We start from the raw sequence: 12163 nt of genomic DNA, 5'->3' as shown, positions 1-12163 counted from the left end.
AGCCACCTTGAGAGCATATTATATGCCTTATAAGACATTAAAATAAATACTTGTTGATAACAAGCTATGAAGTATTATGCCAGCAGGTGTTACCAGAAGTGCTTCACATCTCTGTGTGCGTATGTGGTGTGTACAGACATGGTGAAGTAGGAGGAGATACAGTATTTACAGTGATAGCTTCGAGGAAGTGGAAGATGCATTTCTTTGAAGATGTGTTTTTTCCTTGTTTGATATATAGCCGACGGCACAGCACTAATTATGACTCCGAGACGAAGAAATGCAAATTACTTTACGTACTGGGTTAGATAGCTTGTGATTTCTGCTCAAGTTTAACTGATCAAAAACAGGAAAGTTAGGGAAATGTAAGGTTATGTTCTGGGCTGGAGTTTACTCTGGTCTGGAAATAAGAGTTGGCTGGGTTGCAAGGACTGGTTTCCCAAAAATATTAATACAAAACTAGCCCTGGAATAAAGAGCATGCTCAATGTAAATTGTCTATTGAAAGTGTTTTTTAGTCCAGGGATAGGCTTAGTCGGTGTCGGGGAACCTGGCTCTAAGAGAATAAAAGCGGTTGTAGTGTGGTCTGGGGGGTTTGGGTTAGTAAGAACGGTTGTGGTGTGGTCTGGGGGTTTGGGTTAGTAAGAACGGTTGTGGTGTGGTCTGGGGGTTTGGGTTTAGTAAGAGCGGTTGTGGTGTGGTCTGGGGGTTTGGGTTAGTAAGAACGGTTGTGGTGTGGTCTGGGGGTTTGGGTTTAGTAAGAGCGGTTGTGGTGTGGTCTGGGGGTTTGGGTTAGTAAGAGCGGTTGTGGTGTGGTCTGGGGGTTTGGGTTAGTAAGAGCGGTTGTGGTGTGGTCTGGGGGTTTGGGTTAGTAAGAACGGTTGTGGTGTGGTCTGGGGGTTTGGGTTTAGTAAGAGCGGTTGTGGTGTGGTCTGGGGGTTTGGGTTAGTAAGAGCGGGTGTGGTGTGGTCTGGGGGTTTGGGTTTAGTAAGAGCGGTTGTGGTGTGGTCTGGGGGTTTGGGTTAGTAAGAACGGTTGTGGTGTGGTCTGGGGGTTTGGGTTTAGTAAGAGCGGTTGTGGTGTGGTCTGGGGGTTTGGGTTTAGTAAGAGCGGTTGTGGTGTGGTCTGGGGGTTTGGGTTAGTAAGAGCGGTTGTGGTGTGGTCTGGGGGTTTGGGTTAGTAAGAGCGGTTGTGGTGTGGTCTGGGGGTTTGGGTTAGTAAGAGCGGTTGTGGTGTGGTCTGGGGGTTTGGGTTTAGTAAGAACGGTTGTGGTGTGGTCTGGGGGTTTGGGTTTAGTAAGAACGGTTGTGGTGTGGTCTGGGGGTTTGGGTTTAGTAAGAGCGGTTGTGGTGTGGTCTGGGGGTTTGGGTTTAGTAAGAGCGGTTGTGGTGTGGTCTGGGGGGTTTGGGTTAGTAAGAGCGGTTGTGGTGTGGTCTGGGGGTTTGGGTTTAGTAAGAGCGGTTGTGGTGTGGTCTGGGGGTTTGGGTTAGTAAGAGCGGTTGTGGTGTGGTCTGGGGGGTTTGGGTTAGTAAGAACGGTTGTGGTGTGGTCTGGGGGTTTGGGTTTAGTAAGAGCGGTTGTGGTGTGGTCTGGGGGTTTGGGTTTAGTAAGAGCGGTTGTGGTGTGGTCTGGGGGTTTGGGTTAGTAAGAGCGGTTGTGGTGTGGTCTGGGGGTTTGGGTTAGTAAGAGCGGTTGTGGTGTGGTCTGGGGGTTTGGGTTTAGTAAGAGCGGTTGTGGTGTGGTCTGGGGGTTTGGGTTTAGTAAGAGCGGTTGTGGTGTGGTCTGGGGGTTTGGGTTTAGTAAGAGCGGTTGTGGTGTGGTCTGGGGGTTTGGGTTTAGTAAGAGCGGTTGTGGTGTGGTCTGGGGGGTTTGGGTTTAGTAAGAGCGGTTGTGGTGTGGTCTGGGGGGTTTGGGTTTAGTAAGAGCGGTTGTGGTGTGACTCACCTTGCGTTGCTCTCTGAGATGTGCAGCTTCTTTAGGATGGTTGAAACGGAATATAGTCCCTCTACCTAGCTGGATTACTGCACCTGAAACCAACCAGACACAGAGACAAACATGCTCAATGTAAATGGCACATAAGTTATTATACTGTGAACAAAGTTTTACATCGATGGTTGGTTTCCTGGACACAGATCAAACTTAGTCCTGGACTAAAGAGAATCTCTTTTGAAATAGCTTTTTAGTCCAGGACTAAGCTTGATCGGTGTCTGGGAAACCAGCCCTGAGTTGAGTGCTATGGCAGTGGATGGTTGGTAATTGGAACATTATTAAAAGCTGATAGTGGGTTCAGTTTTAGTGGGAGGCACACAACACATCTCTCCCAAATGTTGCTAAGATTAAAGTGCTGCCTCTTCACCTCTTCTCATGGTATCCACTTCAAATTCCTGCATTCTGTCTCCCTCTGAAGCATTCAGTGTTACCAGTCAGGAGTGGCTGTGAACCACGCTCCCATCCCTTCTCCACAGGGCAGATGACATTTCTTTTACTAAACATTTGAGGACGAGAGGCCTTGGAAAAAGCCCTGAACAAAGCTCCAGGCCTCTCCGGTCAATTGGCAGATGGTGGTGATAGAGTGGGTTCTGAAGTAGAGACCAGGATCAACCTTTACAGAAAAGTGGGAATAGAGCCAGCCAGGCAGGCAGAGAGCTGAAGAGCTAACTTTGGCCCCAATAGAAAAACCCACTATTCAGTTAGCTCTGCCAGGTCTGTCTGCGAGCTTCTTTTTTTTCCATCGTAGCCTCGCTTACACCAACCCGCTCTGACTCAGAAATATAAAGAACAGCTGTGAGTGTGTGTGTGTGTGTGTGTGTGTGTGTGTGTGTGTGTGTGTGTGTGTGAGAGAGAGAGGATATAGAGGAGAAAGAGTGAGAGTCCCAGCACCCCACATCAAAAGGTCCCTGCCACTACTCCTTCATAGCCATTTCAAATTGACCCAAAAGTCCCCCCGAAGCAACTGCATCTCAGGCCATTTTCTACACAACAAATGATAGTAATTTCTGCTCCTGTTGCAGCTCAGGTGCATTGTCACTCGTCAGAAGCCATTAATCAAAGCAAGATTAGTATTTTATGCACAGAAAGAAGGAGAGAGAGTGTGCCTGTGAGAAAGAGAGAAGACCTGGAGAAAATCTTATAAGTGTGAGCCTGCTAGATATATAAGCCCCCAATATCAGCCTCTATTCCATAGCTTTACAACACATCCTAGAGTTTTTCTAGCTTATTACCTTTGGTAAATCACCCAGCCGAGGTCTTGACTAAAGCCAATCATGTCAGAGAGATTGTGTACTTCATGGAAATGTATTCACTTTACCACGGCAAAGGACTGAGAAAATGAGTAAAACTTTTTCTATTTATTTGTCAAGTTGCCTGAAAGTTAAGAGTTGTGTTGTCTAGTCCCAAAGTAAGGGGAAAGATGAGGTCTCCAAAGTTGGAGCAGCCATTACAGGTTTAGCATGTCTTCCAAGTCCACACAGGCTCATTGAAAGAGAGGTGTGCCGGTTTAGATTATAGGTACAACTGTCCCAGTGCCCCGGTTAGAGGACGTAAATGACCAGTCGCAAAGTTTGTGAGCCTCAAAGTTAGTGCCCCCAACTCCCAGGGTCAGAGAGAGGATTTTGTACACATTATCTTGCAGAGTCTCCACACACGACCGGGAGATGAGAGACGACACACACACACACACACCATTACCCTGTGTCAGCTGACAGGGCTGGGTCATCTCCAGTCTGTTGACAGAGCACAGCGCCCCCGTCTGGGGGATCAGAGTCACAACTCCATCACGGTTCTCAAACACACAGTGTTCCTCCAGGAGACCAGCACCATGGAGCACTGCATGGTGGGAGACAGGGTTAGGGGTCAAAATTCACAAACTGTGTTCCTCCTGCAGACCAATACCATGGAGCACTGCAGGGAATAAAGGGAGGGAAGCGGTCAAAGGTTGATGTAGAAAAAGCGCGAGTTTAAGGGGGTCAGTTAAGGTGAGGCTCAGAATCACTTATCTTGATCATATAATGAGCAAAAAAAATGAGTGCCTAATGCTCTGGAATAACACTAAACTCGCATGAACCCGAAGCAACAACCCACAGCAGATATCCTGTCTGCCTACTGACTCACCAATATCCGGATTGGATGAAGCCTCGTCTCGACCCACCAGCGTCCTGCCCTCCTGCAATCAGATCACAAGGCCAATGTCATTAGGTCTGCCTGATCGTAAGCTGATTTGCTCACGGGAGAATCCAAATCTAAGGATGCATCCCAAACGGCACCCTATTCCCTATATAGTGCACTACTATAGCCCTGGTCAAAAGGAGTGCACTTTAAAAGGGAAGAGGATGACATTTGGGATGTAGACTAAGAGACCAGTAGTGGATAAACTAATATGGATTTTCCACATTTAGCAGTCGTTTTAAAACAAGCTACATTATTGGCTAGTACCACAGACCCATTGCGAAAGTACACTGAGTGTACAAAACATTAGGAACACCTGCAATGACAGACTGACCAGGGGAATCCAGGTGAAAGCCATGATCCCTTATTGATGTCACTTGTTAAATCCACTTCAATCAGTGTAGATGAAGGAAAGGACAGAGGTTAAAGGATTTTTTTAGCCGTGAAACAATTGAGACATGGATTGTGTATCTGTGCCATTCAGTGGGTGAATGGGCAAGACAAAATATTTAAGTGCCTTTGAAATGGGCCATGGTAGTGGATGCCAGGCACACCAGTTTGTGTCAAGAACTGCAATGCTGCTGGGTTTTTTCACACTCAACAGTTTCTCGTGTCTATGAAGAATGGTCCACCACCCAAAGGACATCCAGCCAATGACAACTGTGGGAAGCATTGCAGTCAACATGGGCCAGCATCCCTTTGGAATGCTTTTGACACCTTGTAAAGTCCATGCCCTGACAAATTGAGGCTGTTGTGAAGGCACAAGGGAGTGCAATTCAATATTTGCAAGGTGTTCAAAAATGTTATACGATCAGTGTATACAGTATACTCTATATACAGTGGGGAGAACAAGTATTTGATACACCACCGATTTTGCAGGTTTTCCTACTTACAAAGCATGTAGATGTCTGTCATTTTTATGATAGGTACACTTCAACTGTGAGAGACGGAATCTAAAACAAAAATCCAGAAAATCACATTGTATGATTTTTAAGTAATTAATTAGCATTTTATTGCATGACATAAGTATTTGATACATCAGAAAAGCAGAACTTAATGTTTGGTACAGAAACCTTTGTTTGCAATTACAGAGATCATACATTTCCTGTAGTTCTTGACCAGGTTTGCACACACTGCAGCAGGGATTTTGGTCCACTCCTCCATACAGACCATCTCCAGATCCTTCAGGTTTCGGGGCTGTCGCTGGGCAATACGGACTTTCAGCTCCCTACAAAGATTTTCTACTGGGTTCAGGTCTGGAGACTGGCTAGGCCACTCCAGGACCTTGAGATGCTTCTTACGGAGCCACTCCTTAGTTGCCCTGGCTGTGTGTTTCGGATCTTTGTCATGCTGGAAGACCCAGCCACGACCCATCTTAAATGCTCTTACTGAGGGAAGGAGGTTGTTGGCCAAGATCTTGGGATACATGGCCCCATCCATCCTCCCCTCAATACGGTGCAGTCGTCCACCAAAGAATGATGTTTCCACCTCCATGCTTCACGGTTGGGATGGTGTTCTTTGGGTTGGACTCATCCTTCTTCTTCCTCCAAACACAGCGAGTGGAGTTGAGACAAAAATAGAGCTTTTTGGTCTAATCAGACCACATGACCTTCTCCCATTCCTCCTCTGGATCATCCAGATGGTCATTGGCAAACTTCAGACAGGCCTGGACATGCACTGGCTTGAGCAGGGGGACCTTGCGTGCGCTGCAGGATTTTAATCAATGAGGGCGTAGTGTGTTACTAATGGTTCTCTTTGAGACTGTGGTCCCAGCTCTCTTCAGGTCATTGACCAGGTCCTGCCGTGTAGTTCTGGGCTGATCCCTCACCTTCCTCATGATCATTGATGCCCCACGAGGTGAGATCTTGCATGGAGCCCCAGACCGAGGGTGATTGACCATCATCTTGAACTTCTTCCATTTTCTAATAATTGCGCTAAACAGTTGTTGCCTTCTCACCAAGCTGCTTGCCTATTGTCCTGTAGCCCATCCCAGCCTCGTGCAGGTCTACAATTTTATCCCTGATGTCCTTACACAGCTCTCTGGTCTTGGCCATTGTGGAGAGGTTGGAGTCTGTTTGATTGAGTGTGTGGACAGGTGTCTTTTATACAGGTAACAAGTTCAAACAGGTGCAGTTAATACATGTAATGAGTGGAGAACAGGAGGGCTTCTTAAAGAAAAACTAACAGGTCTGTGAGAGCCGGAATTCTTACTGGTTGGTAGGTGATCAAATACTTATGTCATGCCATAAAATGAAAATTAATAACTTTTTTTTAAAAATCATACAATGTGATTATCTGGATTTTTGTTTTAGATTCAGTTGAAGTGTACCTATGATAAAAAAAATTACAGACCTCTACATGCTTTGTAAGTAGGAAAACCTGCAAAACCGGCAGTGTATCAAATACTTGTTCTCCCCACTGTATGTATTTGTCTTACTCACTTTTAAATGATAGAGAATGATGCCAGTGCTGAGAAGATCATCATCGATGCCGATTAAGTGAGGTAGTTTGGAGTCCATGACCACACCTATACCCTGCTTCCTCAGAGCTACAGTCTCCTCCTATATAGTAGCAGACACAGAACAGGGTAGTACTACTATTATGATAACATGTTAACCCAGCATTACGCCTATGCCCTCCTTCCTCAGAGCTACAGTCCCCTATATAGCAGGAGATTAATAGACAGGTGAGGTAAGTCCAACACTGTCGTCTCATACACACACCAACATTCGAAGGTTTGGGATCACTTAGAAATGTCCATGTTTTTGAAAAGCACATTTGTCCATTACAACATCATCAAATTGATCAGAAACAGTGTAGACATTGTTATTGTTGTAAATGACTATTGTAGCTGGAAACTGATTACTTCTATGGAATATCTACATAGGCGTACAGAGGCCCATTATCAACAACCATCACTCCTGTGTTCCAATGGCACGTTGTGTTAGCTAATCCAGGTTTATCATTTTAAAAGTCTAATTGATCATTAGAAAACCCTTTTGCAATCATGTTAGCACAGCTGAAAACTGTTGTACTGATTAAAGAAGCAATAAAACTGGCCTTTATTTTTTATTTCACCTTTATTTAACCAGGTAAGCCAGTTGAGAAGTTCTCATTTGCAACTGCAACCTGGCCAAGATAAAGCAAAGCAGTTCGACACATACAACACAGAGTTACACATGGGATAAACAAAACATACAATAGACTAGTTGAGTATCTGGAGCATCAGCACAGTCACAGTCAGTCAAAGACACAGAATCAGACACAGTCAGGGTCACAAACAGTCACAGTTCGATTACAAGTTCAAAATGGCCCCCAAAAAATACATGTCTTCTGAAACTCGTCAGGTCTATTCTTGTTCTGAGAAATAAAGGCTATTCCATGCGAGAAGTTCTTTCAAAAACAAGGACATTTCTAAGTGACTCCAAACTTTTGAACGGTAGTGTAAGTTAGACACAGACAGTCATACATAGTCAAAAGACACATACAGCACACTTCTGTATATTTTAAAAGCGTTACATGGTCGCTGCACATATCATTGCATAGTGCAGAAAATACACAAGAGTTCAGAGGCCTTGCTTTAACAAAGGTAACCATTTTCACTGTAGTGTACAAAATGTCTTTCAAGCTGTCAGGCATTCCCTTGGCAGCAAGAGCCTCTCGGTGGATGCTGTAGTGTACCCAAGTGGCGTCAGGGAGCAACTGCTTGTACGTGCATTACCACTCCACTATTTTGTGGCTTTTGTGCCATCACAGTGCATATACCAACACATCTTGACCAGTCCATTTGATGTCACAAAGCTCTCCAGTACTTAAAAAATATCCTCCTCCTGGTTTCCAGTGGTTTGCAGAAGAGGATGTCTTCCTTAATTGACCCCCCATAAACGTAAAGGACATATACCAGGAGCCGTGTCAGGCCCACCACGTCTGTTGACTCATCCAGCTGTAATGCATAGAATTCACTGGCTTGTACGCAACGCAGTAATTGTTTCAAAACATCTCCTGCCGTGTCACTGATGCGTCGTGAAACAGTGTTGTTTGATAAAGGCATTGTCTGTACAGTTTTTTGGGTCTTTTCCCCCACCATTGTCCCAGCCATATCCACGGCAGCAGGAAGAATGAAGTCCTCTACAATAGTATGGGACTTGCCTGTTCTAGCCACTTGGTAGCTCACCATATAAGACGCTTTGAGCCCCTTCTCATTCATGGTATCTGTTGCTTTTATACGTCTTACTACTCAAAAGCCTTACATTTTCACTCAAAAAACTTTGTGGCTAATTTTTCAACTTGGCATGTTTTGTTTCTAAATGTTTGTGCAAGAGTGAAGGTTTCATTGAGCTGAGAGATTACTTTCGCACATATAAAAAAAACTCACTGTGGCTGAGAAAAGGCACTACACCCAATATAAGTGAACCCCAAATCAATGTAGTTGATCATATTTGCGCCTCTTCGATGGTCCAACGTCCCCGTCTGTTGTTCGATGCTTTCCCGGGGAAGGGAGCAGTAGCTCTTCGGCTGCATCAGATTCACAACGGCCAGTGTCCCTGCTTGCTGGGCTAACAACAAATGTAGAATTACTGATGCTAGCATTGGATCTGCTCATGGAAGCAGAACTTATGTCGTCGGAACAGAATGAACAGCAGTTAAGTTTGGCTACATACGGACCGTTAGTGGAATTCCCGCCAGAGACAGATATATTTCGTATTGTATCATGTACTGTATATTATTCATTTTATTTGGGTTTCCTGTTTGGACCCCAGGAAGAGTAGACGTTGCCTTGGCAGCGATTTTGTTACTCTAAGCACACCCTCCAAACCCCATTCACCTCTTCTGAATATAAAGGTATAGCGTGCCTTCAGAAACGGACAAGGTACAGCGTGCCTTCAGAAACGGACAAGGTATAGCGTGCCTTCAGAAACGGACAAGGTACAGCGTGCCTTCAGAAACGGACAAGGTACAGCGTGCCTTCAGAAACGGACAAGGTACAGCGTGCCTTCAGAAACGGACAAGGTACAGCGTGCCTTCAGAAACGGACAAGGTACAGCGTGCCTTCAGAAACGGACAAGGTACAGCGTGCCTTCAGAAACGGACAAGGTACAGCGTGCCTTCAGAAACAGACAAGGTACAGCGTGCCTTCAGAAACAGACAAGGTACAGCGTGCCTTCAGAAACTAACAAGGTACAGCGTGCCTTCAGAAACAGACAAGGTACAGCGTGCCTTCAGAAACTAACAAGGTATAGCGTGCCTTCAGAAACAGACAAGGTACAGCGTGCCTTCAGAAACTAACAAGTTACAGCGTGCCTTCAGAAACTAACAAGGTACAGCGTGCCTTCAGAAACTAACAAGGTACAGCGTGCCTTCAGAAAACAAGGTATAGCGTGCCTTCAGAAACTAACAAGGTATAGCGTGCCTTCAGAAACTAACAAGGTATAGCGTGCCTTCAGAAACTAACAAGGTATAGCGTGCCTTCAGAAACTAACAAGGTATAGCGTGCCTTCAGAAACTAACAAGGTATAGCGTGCCTTCAGAAACTAACAAGGTATAGCGTGCCTTCAGAAACTAACAAGGTATAGCGTGCCTTCAGAAACTAACAAGGTATAGCGTGCCTTCAGAAACTAACAAGGTAAAGAAACTAACAAGGTATAGCGTGCCTTCAGAAACTAACAAGGTATAGCGTGCCTTCAGAAACTAACAAGGTATAGCGTGCCTTCAGAAACTAACAAGGTATAGCGTGCCTTCAGAAACTAACAAGGTATAGCGTGCCTTCAGAAACTAACAAGGTATAGCGTGCCTTCAGAAACTAACAAGGTATAGCGTGCCTTCAGAAACTAACAAGGTATAGCGTGCCTTCAGAAACTAACAAGGTATAGCGTGCCTTCAGAAACTAACAAGGTATAGCGTGCCTTCAGAAACTAACAAGGTATAGCGTGCCTTCAGAAACTAACAAGGTATAGCGTGCCTTCAGAAACTAACAAGGTATAGCGTGCCTTCAGAAACTAACAAGGTATAGCGTGCCTTCAGAAACTAACAAGGTATAGCGTGCCTTCAGAAACTAACAAGGTACAGCGTGCCTTCAGAAACTGACAAGGTACAGCGTGCCTTCAGAAACTGACAAGGTATAGCGTGCCTTCAGAAACTGACAAGGTATAGCGTGCCTTCAGAAACTAACAAGGTATAGCGTGCCTTCAGAAACTAACAAGGTATAGCGTGCCTTCAGAAACTAACAAGGTATAGCGTGCCTTCAGAAACTAACAAGGTATAGCGTGCCTTCAGAAACTAACAAGGTATAGCGTGCCTTCAGAAACTAACAAGGTATAGGTGCCTTCAGAAACTAACAAGGTATAGCGTGCCTTCAGAAACTAACAAGGTATAGCGTGCCTTCAGAAACTAACAAGGTATAGCGTGCCTTCAGAAACTAACAAGGTAAGCGTGCCTTCAGAAACTAACAAGGTATAGCGTGCCTTCAGAAACTAACAAGGTATAGCGTGCCTTCAGAAACTAACAAGGTATAGCGTGCCTTCAGAAACTAACAAGGTATAAGAAACTAACAAGTATAGCGTGCCTTCAGAAACTAACAAGGTATAGCGTGCCTTCAGAAACTAACAAGGTATAGCGTGCCTTCAGAAACTAACAAGGTATAGCGTGCCTTCAGAAACTAACAAGGTATAGCGTGCCTTCAGAAACTAACAAGGTATAGCGTGCCTTCAGAAACTAACAAGGTATAGCGTGCCTTCAGAAACTAACAAGGTATAGCGTGCCTTCAGAAACTAACAAGGTATAGCGTGCCTTCAGAAACTAACAAGGTATAGCGTGCCTTCAGAAACTAACAAGGTATAGCGTGCCTTCAGAAACTAACAAGGTATAGCGTGCCTTCAGAAACTAACAAGGTATAGCGTGCCTTCAGAAACTAACAAGGTATAGCGTGCCTTCAGAAACTAACAAGGTATAGCGTGCCTTCAGAAACTAACAAGGTACAGCGTGCCTTCAGAAACTAACAAGGTATAGCGTGCCTTCAGAAACTAACAAGGTATAGCGTGCCTTCAGAAACTACCCTTGATGTTTTCCACATTTTGTTGTGTTACAGCTTGAATTTAAAATTTATATATTGAGATTGTCACTGGACTACACAAAATACCCCATAATGTCAAAATGGAATAATGCTTTCAGAACAGTTTAAAAATTAATAAAAAATGAAAAGCTGAAATGTCTCGAGTCAATAAGCATTCAACCTATGTTATGGCAAGCCTAATTAAGTTAAGGAGTAAAGATTTGCTTAAGTCACATAAGTTGCATGGACTCACTGTGTTCAACATGATTTTTGAATGATTACCTGATCTCTGTACCCCACACATACTGATAATTGTAAGGTCCCTCAGTTGAGCAGTGAATTTCTAACAAAGATTCAACCAAAGACCATGGGTTTTCCAAGGGCACCTATTGATAGATGGGAAAAAAATAAAAATACCAAAGCAAACAGTGTATTAATTATAATTTGATTTTCTAGCACTACACCCAGTCACTAAAGATGCAGGAGTCCTTCCTAACTCAGTTTTCAGAGAGGAAGGAATCTGCTCAGGGACTTCACCATGAGGCCAATGGTGACTTAAATACAGTTAAGAGTTTAATGGCTGTGATAGCAGAAAACTGAGGATGGAACAACATTGTTACTCCACAATACTAGGGAAAGAGGGATACCTAGTCAGTTGTACAATGCATTCAACTGAAATGTGTCTTCCGTATTTAACCCAACATCTCTGAATCAGAGGTGCGGGGGGCTGCCATAATCGACATCCACGTCGGCAGCGCCCGGGGAACAGTGGGTAAACTGCCTTGCTCAGGGGCAGAATGACACATTTTTACCTTGTCAGCTTGGGGATTCTATCCAGCAATCTTTCAGTTACTGGCCCAATGCTCTAACTACTAGGCTAATATCCTAAATGACAGGAAGCCTATACAGAATAAAAAATGTTCCGAAAACATGCATCCTGTTTGTAATAAGGCAC

At 44.5% G+C, this 12163-nt stretch overlaps 1 protein-coding gene across 3 annotated transcripts in view; it reads right to left on the bottom strand.

Moving 5' to 3' along the window:
• Positions 1-12163, bottom strand: part of LOC112258191 — a 67950-nt gene that overhangs the window by 20533 nt on the left and 35254 nt on the right. For 2 of the 3 annotated variants that reach the window (XM_024432391.2, XM_024432397.2), the window contains exons 14-17: positions 6602-6721; positions 4107-4158; positions 3678-3821; positions 1941-2023 (exon numbers count right to left, since the gene is read on the bottom strand). In XM_024432391.2, coding sequence (XP_024288159.2) covers positions 1941-2023; positions 3678-3821; positions 4107-4158; positions 6602-6721 — 399 coding nt within the window. The remainder of the gene's footprint in view (positions 1-1940; positions 2024-3677; positions 3822-4106; positions 4159-6601; positions 6722-12163) is intronic. The other variant, XM_024432407.2, reaches the window with a different exon arrangement.

The sequence above is a fragment of the Oncorhynchus tshawytscha genome, linkage group LG01 (genome assembly GCF_018296145.1).
Source record: "Oncorhynchus tshawytscha isolate Ot180627B linkage group LG01, Otsh_v2.0, whole genome shotgun sequence".
NCBI lineage: Eukaryota > Metazoa > Chordata > Actinopteri > Salmoniformes > Salmonidae > Oncorhynchus > Oncorhynchus tshawytscha.
Note: the sequence above shows the minus strand (reverse complement) of the source record. Positions and strands in the feature narration are given on the sequence as shown.